The sequence below is a fragment of the Phalacrocorax carbo genome, chromosome 1, assembly GCF_963921805.1.
Source record: "Phalacrocorax carbo chromosome 1, bPhaCar2.1, whole genome shotgun sequence".
NCBI lineage: Eukaryota > Metazoa > Chordata > Aves > Suliformes > Phalacrocoracidae > Phalacrocorax > Phalacrocorax carbo.
Genome location: NC_087513.1, coordinates 78,294,629 through 78,306,337, shown reverse-complemented (window position 1 = coordinate 78,306,337; position 11,709 = coordinate 78,294,629). Strand labels below are relative to the sequence as shown.

General features: G+C 44.4%; 1 protein-coding gene across 3 annotated transcripts in view; it reads left to right on the top strand.

The window, feature by feature from the left end:
• The first annotated feature begins 213 nt into the window (after window positions 1-213).
• KIAA0930 (KIAA0930 ortholog) overlaps window positions 214-11,709 on the top strand; it is an 81,304-nt gene continuing 69,808 nt past the window's right edge. For all 3 annotated transcript variants that reach the window (XM_064461226.1, XM_064461229.1, XM_064461221.1), the window contains exon 1: window positions 214-695. In XM_064461226.1, coding sequence (XP_064317296.1) covers window positions 551-695 — 145 coding nt within the window. In that variant the 5' untranslated portion in view covers window positions 214-550. The remainder of the gene's footprint in view (window positions 696-11,709) is intronic.

Here is an 11,709-nt window from a genome sequence, read left to right as displayed (position 1 = left end):
AGCTGAAGGTGTGTTAGTGCAGCAAGGAGGCAGGTCACTAGAAGGTTTGCGTCGCAAAAGGCTGGCGTAAATATTTTACGTTTATATCTAATCAAGGCCAGGAAAACCCTCTCAGGGGACGAGGAGGTGGCGGTGGGAAAGGGGGCGGGGCCGGTGACACTGACACCGCCCTCTCCCCGCCCCGGGGGTGGGGCCATGACCGGCGGCCCCGCCCCGTGGCGGCTGTAGCAGGAAGCGGCGGAGCGCGGCCGGGCAGCGCCTGTGGAAACGATCGCGGAGTCCCGGTGGTGGTGGGGGTTGGCTGCCGGTGAAACTTTGAGAGGGAGCCGGGGAGGGTCGCACCCCTCGCCGCAAGGCCGGAGGGGAGCGGGGCGGGAGGGTCTGCTTGCTGTTGCTACCGGGCGGCCCCCCTCTCGGCTCCGCCCGCCGCTGCCGGGAGAGCCGTGTGGGCGGCGGGGGCGGCGGCGGCGGCAGCAGCGCCGGGAGCCGCGGCCGCCTCCGCGGGGCGGCCTGACATGAGATCATCGCCGGCGGCAGCGGCGGCAGTAGCATGGCCTCTGCCAGGAGCGGCGGCCGCGCCGGGCCGAGGGACGAGGAGGCCAACGGGGAGCTGGACCGGTCCCTGCAGCAGATGCTGCGGGCGATAGCGGAGGAGCGGAGCCGCGCCGGCCTCCGCCAGGAGATCAGCGGCCTCGGTGAGTCGGAGGCCGGGGCCTCGCGCCGGGCTGGGCGGGAGGGGGGGCGGAGGGACGGGCGCGGCGCCCCGGGGCCGGGCGGCCCTCGGCGGGAGCGGGAGCGGGAGCGGGCACCCTCTGCGGCGGCGGGCTGAGTCCGTCTCCCGGTTCGACCTGTGCGGCCGGTGGCGGTGGCCTGGGGACCTGTTGTGTGCTGCTGTCACGGGGAAGGGCCCTTTTCCCGTCCGAAGTCCCTGAGAACCGGGGAGAGCAGCGGTCTGCTCCATTGTCTGGAATGCCCTTGGAGAAAAATGGTCAGAAGGCACCGCGCACGCAAGCCGATATTTTTATATAGTATAAACTACCTATCGTGTGTTTTGGAATACAAACAGAACACATATTTTGTTACTTTTGCCAATGCATGCGATCGTATAGCCCTCAAATGATCCCTGTAGATTTTTTTTTTTCCCTCTTCTGAGTCAGACACCTCCCTTCTCTGAGTAAATGACTTCACACTGCTTGCCATGGTCTAGTAAGCACATAACGTTGTGGCTCTCGCTGGTCAGCTCATTTTTTAAATCGTGAATGTTTTCTTCAGCTTTCTGGCTATCTTGTTTATTTACATCTTGATCAATGCAAATTTTATGCAACACATCTTTTATTTAGCTTTTGGCAAAGCCAAAAGTTTGAAGTTGAAATTCAGTTGACTTTAGGCGAGGGAGTGGTATGATGGCTCCCTTAACCAAAATCCTTCGCATCAGGGAACTCTTCTGGCTAGGCTAATGAATAGAAATAATTCATTTTTATGTGCAACAGTAGAGATCATAGGCAGAACTTCTTGATGTGAGGAATGTTTTCTACCTTATTCAGAACTTTTGTATATCCCAGACTGGACCTGTGCTCTAAGGGGATGAATGCCCAGAAATCTTTGCAGGGTCAGGGCTTTAAATTATTAACTTACGTGCAATGCTCCTCTTGTGTCTTCCGTGTGGCCTTTATTAATGGCTTATTGTTCTTCAGTTCATTTACAAGGTCCTGAAAGTCTCCATTTCTGAGTCTTCCTTATAAACTCAGAATGAGTTTTTATTTGAGTTGTACTGGCTTTGTGATGTGGATTGGCATGGAAAATCTCTCTGGTTCTTGGTCTGACCTTTGTGCATCAGTTTGTCTGCCAGTGCTTGCTGTGGTCTCCACAGGGAGGAATGGGCTCTCTCTTCGTTATTTTTGCCTTGCATATAATGAAAGCTTGTGCAAACAAAGAGAAATGATGAGTCTTTCTTGTTTCTTTATGCTTTTTTTAAAATGGAATTGGATGCCCATAATGTAAAAACATTACAGGGCCAAATAAAATGTTGTGGCAAAGAAGCTGTAAACAAAACAGAAAAAAACCCCACAAAATCTAAATGCCTGTGAGACTGCATTCATTGAAAAGCTATTGCTAGCTCATGTTTGGCCATATCATGTTGGAATGGAAATGAAGACTCACAGGAATAGAAATATCATCATAGCTTTCTTTTACTGAAGTTGGGAAAGAGAAAAACTGTGTTGGCTGTTAAGAATGTAGAAATGCTCCTCTGCACTTGTGTTTGAACACCTGTCCACAATAGCGCATCATGAGGAGTCCTGCTGTGTAACTTTGGGATAATCACGCAAGTAATAGGACAGTATTGCACCTCTCTTCTACCAGATGAAGGCTTGAAAGGAAAACCTTAGGAGAACTGCTTAGCTTATTGCACTGAGGGGCTGATCCTGGCTGTGGAGGTTTGTCTGTGTATGTCTATATCTGGATGGAAATTGGTTATACGTCACCACAGGAGTGCCTCGGTTTTTATATCCAGGGAACGGAGCTGAACTTTTAGCTGAGAACACTGCAGTTTGCTAAGCTGTTACGCCTTTCCCATGAGTGCAGTGTCCTGTGGGTGGAGAAGTGCTATAGACCTCTCTGCCCAGGGCAGCTGTAGGTATGATGGACCTTCAGCTGTGGTGGCTGTGGGACAGCATGGCAACTTTCATCCAGGGAGAATCTGTTTTATGGGGGCTGTTTCTGGGCACAGCTGCTGAATATCAGTTCCTGCTGGCACTCCCCTCGCTAATCCCCAAGCACTGCAGTCACAAAGCGGGACCTTTCTCAGGATTAGAGATTGCAAACTTGGGTTGCCATAGGGACATCTAAATTATCACAGCATCTGACCAATTTTTTTAAAATCTATGCATATTATTACTTAAAGTTTGGGAGGAAGATACTGAGAAGCTTCCCTAAGGCCTAGGAGACAGAGAATCTCTCTGTGCTATAAATCTCCACTTCTGTATATTGAAGGATTTTCTAAGATCTTAATTTCATTGTGTGCTGCGTGTTACCTGATATATAACATTGTCACAGAATCACAGACTGGTAGGGGTTGGAAGGGACCTCTGGAGATCACCTCATCCAACCCACTGCTTGAGCAGGGACACCTAGAGCAGGGGGCACAGCACTGTGTCCAGGTGGGTTTTGAATGTCTCCAGGGAAGGAGACCCCACAGCCTCTCTGGGCAGCCTGTGCCACTGCTCTGTCACCCTCACAGTAAAGACGTTTTTTCTCATATTGAGGTGGAACTTCCTGTGTTCCAACTTGTGCCTATTGCCCCTGTCCTGTCACTGGGCACCACTGAAAAGAGTCTGGCCCCATTCTCTTGACACCCACCCTTCAGATATTCATAAGCATTGATGAGATCCCTCCTCTTCTCCAGGCTGAACAAACCCAGGTGTCTCGGTGTTTCCATGTAAGAGAGATGTTCCAGTCCCCTGATCATCTTTGGAGCTTGTCACCCCCAGTGAATGAGTGCTTTTTTTCCCTGATCTGTGGTTTATTAGTAGGGGAGTAAATAGTTTAAAGACTTTTCATAGGGAAAACACTGAGCTTCTGGAGTGGTGCTCAGTCGAAATTGTAAATGAACAGAAGGTTATCAGCTGTAATCCTATGGCTTAAATTTATGCATGTCTGGACTGTGCTAGCAAATGCTGTTGCAGGGTACGCAACATAATTGGAATAGTCATAATCCAGCTATGCTGGGCACTAGCGGCACAGCAGATGTAAAGGCTTTTATGTTCACTACTCAGGAAAGTAGTCATGGTCCCGTGTAGGTTCAGGTGGCTAACACAGAGGTTTTGTCTGCTCTTTGTGCCTGGGGGCTGTTATTCCAAACAGTCCCAATGATCCAACCTGTGGCACGTCACCTGTGACCATACCCACAGCTGGTTTTATATTAGTGGTGTTTCTTTTTGTAATGGCCAAATCCTTTTCAGCTGTGTCAGTAGGTTAAACCTGTTGTGAGTTTTTCTGAGTTCTTTTGAAATAGCTGGGAAAGACTTTGACTGTGTTAAATTCTGGGTTTTCCCATAGTGCTGCTGTTAACCCCTCAAAAATGAAGTGGGACTCACTGGGCCATAATTTGGGTGGCCTCTCTCCTTTCGTGTATTTCCTCTAAGTGAGCCCCTACTCCCCAGCCTAAGGAGGAAATAGCTGGTTTTGCTGACACTGGTTTTTGGTGAAGGGAATTGGTTTACTTTCAGGAATATCCCTTGCATGGGATTTTCTGTATTGTCCTGTTTGTGTAATGTAGAAAATATAGAGATTTTGACATTGGGCTTCAAAATAATGATTCATGTGTGATTCCTTACCAAGCTACTTAAGGAGAAGGATGGTGACTGTCTGAGAAGTAGTCTCGGCTGGATGTAAGTATTACTCTTACCTTTATCAATATCCATATCTTTGTCAGTGATCTGCATGAGGGAATCAAGTGCCCCCTGAGTAAGTTTGTAGACAACACCAAGTTGTGCGGGAGCGTGTAACTGCTTGGGGGTAGGAAGGCTCTGCAGAGGGACCTGGACAGGCTGGATTGATGGGCTGAGGTCAATTGTGTGAGGTTTAACAAGGCCAAGTGCCGGGTCACAACAACCCCATGCAACACTACAGACTTGGGGAAGAGTGGCTGGAAGGCTGCCTGGCAAAGAAGGACCAGGAGGTGCTGGTTGACAGCTGGCTGAACATGAGCCAGCAGTGTGCCCATGTGGCCAAGAAGGCCAACAGCATCCTGGCTTGTCACGAATAGTGTGGCCGGCAGGAGTAGGGCAGTGATCGTGCCCCTGTACTTGGCACTGGTGAGGCCACACCTTGAATACTGTGTTCAGTTTTGGGCCCCTCACTGCAAGAAGGACATTGAGGTGCTGGAGTGTGTCCAAAGAAGGGCGAGGAAGCTGGTGAAGGTTCTGGAGAACAAATCTTATGAGGAGAGGTTGATGGAGCTGGGGTTGTTTTAGCCTGGAGAAGAGGAGGCTGATGGGGGTCTCTTCTCCCAAGTAACAAGACACTATCCTGGTGCCTCATATTGCACCAGGAGAGGTAAAGATTGGATATTGGGAAAAATTTCTTCATGGAAAGGGTTGTCAAGCATTGGAACAGGCTGCCTAAGGAAATGGTTGAGTCACCATCCCTGGAGGTATTTAGATGATGTGTAGATATGGCGCTTAGGGGCATGTTTTAGTGGTGGCCTTGGCAGTGTTAGGTTTGCAGTGGACTTGATGATCTGAAAGGTCTTTTCCAACCTAAATGATTCTATGATTCTGTCCAGTTGTGCAGAGTATTACACTAGTGTTGTGTGCAAAGCTTGCTCTGAAATGCTGTTTGTTATAACATTTCTCTGGCAAAATAGTTCTCCTGGAGGAATGATAGGCTTGATGTATGTCTCCTCAGCCAGGCTGCATGTAATGCTCTGAAGTTACCTTTCTGACCAAAGCCCTGAACGGAGAGGGTTTTATTTTCCATTGTGCCTGAAACTGCTGTGTAATGTTGTCAGGTGCTTAATTTCTCTGTGTCCTTCTGCCCTCCAATGACAAACTGCCCTGCCTTTAGTGTAGTACAGTGTGCTTAGGTGGAGGTGGGACTTTGTGCATACTGGAATTTACAATGAGTAAGAAAAAAAAAAGGTAGATCTGAATAATGTCTTGAACCATGGCTGATGGGTACTGGAGACATGTAGCCAGGTTAATGGTGGAGAAGTTGTAAGGATCCAGAGAAGCAGGTGGCTGCCCTGTGGGCTGCCCAGAATCAGGAGTTAATGAGCAGTTGAAAATTGCTGCCACCAGGCACTGAAGGTCTGTAATGGTGGTGGCCACAGGTGCTGGTGGAGAGGCTGGACCCTGCAGAAGACCCAGTAGTCATATCAGTAGTGAAGTGTTTCTTCTGTTTGGTTTCCTGGTGGTAGAGGAGGTGTTCTCATATTTGACCGACTGTTGATGAGAGGAGGGCAGAGGTGGGTGTACTTGGCATAGGGACAGCAGGAGGAGGAATATTCATCCTCAGAGTCTGAGGATTGCTTGGATTTGTTTGCGCAGCAGTGCACCTCAGGGCTTGTCATGTGAGTAAAGACAGCAGGATGATTCATGTGCCAAATTATGCTGATGAGTAAATCCTGGAAATAAATAGGTCTTTAGCCTTCCTGAGAGAAGGAAAGGTGAGGTGGCATACAGTAAGTGCTTGTGCATGAGACTGTTGCGAAAATATGATGGAACTATAAAGACCCAAGTGGGAAAACGTGGGTGTAAGGAAGAATGCTTTCCAAAAATTTCTTCCACCAAAAGAAGTTAAAATGAAGAATTAAAAAGAAGAATTAGTAATTTGGGTTTGAAAGTACCAGATTCAGGCCTTAACTCTATCCATAGTGTAATAACTTAATTAAATTATAATATTCAAGAAGGACATATTTGCTTCTGAAACTTTGAAGAAAGTGTAGCCACTGAGTAGGTGGAAGTGTCTGCTGAGAATTTGCTGCAGTACGAAACTGGTTTGGCAGGAGTAGCTTTTGTACAGAAACAAAACATGTTGTTCATTCATGGTTCTTCCTGGAGTGAGTTCAGTGAGTTGTCCAGCCAAAGGTGAGAAACTACACAAGCTGGGAAGCTTTGCTTTCTTTTGATCTGTGAATAACAAGAAGGTATTAATATCGCTTCTGTCCTAACAAAAACTTGAGGGACGTATACAACCAAATTCACTAACTACATGTAATGTCCCCTGTAATGTGTTAAATATCCAGATATGTTGATAAATTGATGTTCATTCAATACATTTAGAAGGTTTTAATTTGAGTTTAAAATAGTTTTATTACATCTACCTTAATACTTGTACAAGTTATTTTGTGTTATTTATAAAACATTTTGCAGCTAATAATTCTCTTCAAATACTGAAGAGAAAAAAAATGCTAATGTAAGTAACTAATAAATAGTAAAATCAAAAAAATTATTTACAGAGTAGCTTCTTAATCAGTTAAAAAAAAAAAAAATTAAATACCCTACAACATTCCAGCTGTGAAGAATCTTGTTTCTTTCCAGGAAAAGTTCTAGAAAGTACAAATGCAGAGCAAGATCAGAACAGATTATTTAAATCAGAGTTAAAGCAGGTACTTTGAAGTCATGATTTAACCAGCTCACCCTGGGTATTGAACCTCAGCTTTGTGTTGGAGAAAGATGAACAAATAGCAAAGGAATTCCAGTGTGAAAGTGGTATAATGAGGAGTTCTTTGCTGCTGTTGTTTGTTTGTTTTAAGAGGTAGAAGTGGAAGATCATTTTAAAGCTGCTTTTTTTTTGTTTTGTTTTCCTGGCATAGAAAACTGTCTGAGAGAAATTTCTGAAATCAAGCATGTATGTAAACATCTGATGTGTAGGCGAGTGCTTGGATAGGGTGGTATAGGAGGAACCACAGCTGGAGCCAGGTCTGAGACCCAGTGGGTTTGTCATGGCATGGGAAGGTGTCTCTGCTTGTCCAGCAGCCCTGTGTGCAGGACCGATGGGGTGAGGGATGTGCTCGCTAGGCCCTACAAGGGATCTGCCTTGCTTTTTATCTCAGGGGTAAGAAGGCTCAGGGGTAAGAAGCAGGTCTGGCCCTGCTAGAGGGTGGGAGAGGAGCTTGTGATGCTGGTCTGGGATGGGCCAGGCCGGGCCTCAGCAAATAGTACTCGTCAGGAGTACTCTCTGTACTCCAAGGACATCAGACTCGGGCAAGTCCGATGGAGGGTAATTTTGGATGCTTGTGTTGGGGCTGGAGTGGGTAATTTTAAAACCAGCTGTAACACCAATTTTTAACGTAATGTGGGGGGTACTGAGAGGGGGACAAATGTGAATTTTGCACGGGGACTGGGAGACCTTGTGATGTTGGGGCAGCATTATGTAGGATTACAGACAGAGGAAAATAATGTTCTTTAATATTAAAGGCTGAAGAGAAAATAATTGGTGTTGGAAGGAGTATTGAGATGTGCCCTAGGATCCCATCCTGCCACTTCTGCAGTCAAGCATAGGATATTTAGGAATATCCGTGTAGAATCAAGTCACAGAGAATGGCAATCTGGGGTAAACTCTAGGGCTGCAGCCCCCAAGGATAAGTACCTTTTCTTTTTTTTTTTCTTTATGATGGTTCATTTGAAATTCCATTTTTGTTGTTTATTAGAACCTTGTTCATGCTGTTGTCACTAGTGGCCTGACAGGCTTTCCATTACACACCAGTGTTTTCAGGGGATTTGTAATCTGGCTATGAAGGTTAGCTTCTGTCAGAAGCTTGACAGACATCATCCCAGATCAATAACATAATGTGGTCTTTCTTTCATTACAGCTTTCACGTGTTTTTTGAGCAGTTGGGTTATTACTATATTCTTTCTTTTTAATGTAGGTGAAGCTTTCTGGGATTTTCATGTCCTGCTCAAGAGTATACGAGTTAAAATTATGAGTCAAACTGGAGATGCTGAAGTAAGGAGGCAAGATATTTTTTAACAAAAAACAAAAACCAAAAAAAACCCCAAAACCCTGCCCCAACAAAAAAAAAAACCAGCTGTCCTTCAGAACATTGTTGCCCCAACTAAATAGGCAGTTTAGTTTTTAAAACGGGGCGTGCTGCTATTAATTTTTTGATGCTAGCGGAAGTTGCGGGATATCCAATTTTTTCAAAATTGGAGTCCCTCAGGGCTGAATTATGAACCTGTAAGCCTGAAAATAGGAATAATCAGGGTATTTTAAAATGCCCATCTCTTACACATGTAATACTGTTTTTAGTTGATACCTCAACTGTTTGGTTTTGTTGTTCTAGCAATATACTCCCTAAATCTGTAATAGGTTACTAGTCACAAATCCATTTTGAAGTCTGGGTTCTGTTTTGAGCTTTAAGATGGATGGGAGGTCTGTCTTAGGGATTAAAATACATCTTACCTTTACTGTTCAGGATGGATCTTCTAAGGATTTAACTGTGTATCTGGCTGAATTCTTTTCAAAGAAATGAAAAATTGAATTTCCTGAAGGATGAAGCATGTTAGTCTCCCCTTTCATCATCTGTGTTGAGGATGTTGATCAATAGAAAAAGCTCAGAGGATGCAAACTTTTCAGCGGTTGAAATACATTGTGTCTTATGTCCCAGCTACTTCTTTGGAAAAACAAACCCCTGCAATTATGGTTAGTATAACTGCAAAAAAATAGTTAATGATTGTTGCATCTACTTATCCCTGTAAATGGGCCAAGTAGGATCAGGGTAGCAGCTCACTGACATTGAAAGTATTATCATGAAGTATATAATAAGGTGTAAGGAGAAAGTCTGTACAAAAATCAGTTTGTGGTCTCAAGGAGCCTACTGAATGGTGAAGCTACAGTCGGTATTCAAAAGAAAGTGAAACAAGCTGCTTTTGGTCTGTTTGCAGCCCCTTGGGCTAAACAGGGTGAATGTCAGAGAATCAAGGTTGTGCTTTTTTGTGTGTGTGATCCCACAGAATGTATTGATTACTCTTCTTGATGCAGGAAATAAAATACAATCAGGATACAGAAGCACCAGATACAGCATCGTACTGTTCCCGCAGAGGAGCTGTGGTAACCTGGGCACACTTCAACAGGAGTTCTGTTGACTGAAGTTAATCAGATGCAGCAACAGTCTGAAATAATTTTTTCCTCTGAATTCTGTTTAAGGCATGAATACTACTTATAAGGATTTGTAGGGTTTTCTGCAATCCCATTTTAGAAACAAGGCTTTAAAACTGAAGTTCTTGTCATTTCAGTTTGTCTGGTCTGTGGTACCAACTGTGTGCTAGTACTATGCAGAAGTTAAACCCTGAAAACAGTATTCTTTATCTTCCTTCTGTGGGGGTTCCTTAAACATATTTAATTAGAGGTCTCAACTCCCTTTGAGGTGACTGTATTGTTTTGCAGGCAGATAGGGTGTTGTGACATGGAAAGCGATTCCTTTTGGGGCCATGTCCTTCCTGCTGCTGCAGAATGAGGAAATGGCTATTGATGCTGGTAGTTAGGTTGTATCTCATGTTTCAAAATATTCTTTGCATAATTTTCTTTCTTACAGCTGGATTTGTCAGAAAGCATAGCACATGGCAGGCAATCAATAAATAGCCCTTCACGTTAGGACCAATTTCAAAGCATTCCTGGGTGTTCCGAGGTACAATGGTGTGCTGGATGCTCAGAAGTGCATTTGAGGGCACCTAATCCTATTGTACTCTGTCTGGTTTCTCTCATGAGAAATTACATCTTTGGACTTTCTGTGTCTCGATGTGCTTGGTGAGTTGAGCTGAGGTTGCCCCTGGTTTTAGTGGTGGTGTTGGTGTGATGAAAATCTTCATGGCTCAATAGCGACCTAGCTTTTTGTAAGCCACAACCCAGAGGGGAGAGTCCCTATATTCAGTAGTTGCCAGGGTCTGCCTCCATGCCCGGACTCTCAGTTTCGGGAAATTTGCATTAGGTGTTGCTATCACTTTACCAGTCAGTTGAGGCTGCAGCATGTAGGGCCTATTGTAGGAAGACTGACAGCAATTAGCCTTTGAACGCTTCAGTGGTGTTTCCCTTGATCAAAGGATGTGGAAGATGTGTTACTTCTGATTATCTATATCTGGAAGTAATATAGACAGTTTTAGCTCCAATCTCTGTTTGCATGTCTAACTGCCAAGCTTGGATAAAAAGAAGTGAATTGGGAGTTCTTGGCCCTGTCTCACAGGGCTGTATGTGTTCAGCAGGAACTTGAGAGATGGATTAAAATGCCAGTGAATCTTGAGTTGTCTTTGCTCTGTGAAGAGTTTGAGTGAATTGCCTTGAGATGCTGAAACATCATCAAGGTAAGGGAAGTGTTTTGAAATGGCTTTATAGTATTCTGCTAAGAGCTGTGAAAGATTGCACCAGAAACTTATTCCTCTGCTTTTTTTTGAGAACACATACAGGAGTTCTTGAATGTCTAGCAGTGTTATATTTTCAATAAGGAGTTTACTTAGCTGCCTTAAAGGACCTTGAGAGATGGATTTTAAACTCCTGTAAAACTCAGTGCTCCATAGTAATACATGGGATGTTTAAGTAATCAGTCCTGAGGAGGTGAATTTATTGCCTCATAAGGGTCACTTCTGCTTAGTTATTGCCTGAGCTCATCTTTTCAGAAACAAAGCAGCAAGCTCATCGCTTGGAGATAAAGCTCTTCTAAGCCCAGTGGCTTCCTAAATAATTATGAAATTATGATCTAGCTTTTTATAGACTTCATAGGAATGCTTAAATACTTTCTTTCTGGTCTTAATGAAAAAGCTTAATTCTGCCTAAATAATGAAGATCTGAATGGATGACCTATGGTTTTCATAACAAGGGTGACTAAACTCTAGTCAAAGCATCATGTGATTTGTTACTAGGCTATGTTTTACATGAATAAAGGGGAACTAATTTCATCCTCTTTGATATTACAAGCACAGGTTACATTACGCTGTGTTCTCTAGTCTGACTCATCAGATTCATATGGGATTGTGTTTCATAAGCGACTTCTATTCCTTTCAGGTAAAGAAACAAAGATGTAAAGGTGTACATGAGATGCGTCGGGATGCAGGTGCTTCAAAAATGTTGCAGGATCAGAATAATTGTTGTGAAATTGTTTACTTTCTTCTCTTCAACAATGTCAGGCTAATTTGTTTATATAGATATATACACACGTGTGTATATATTTAATTTGATGCATTGATTGTATGACAAGATAAAACTATTTTTTATGGA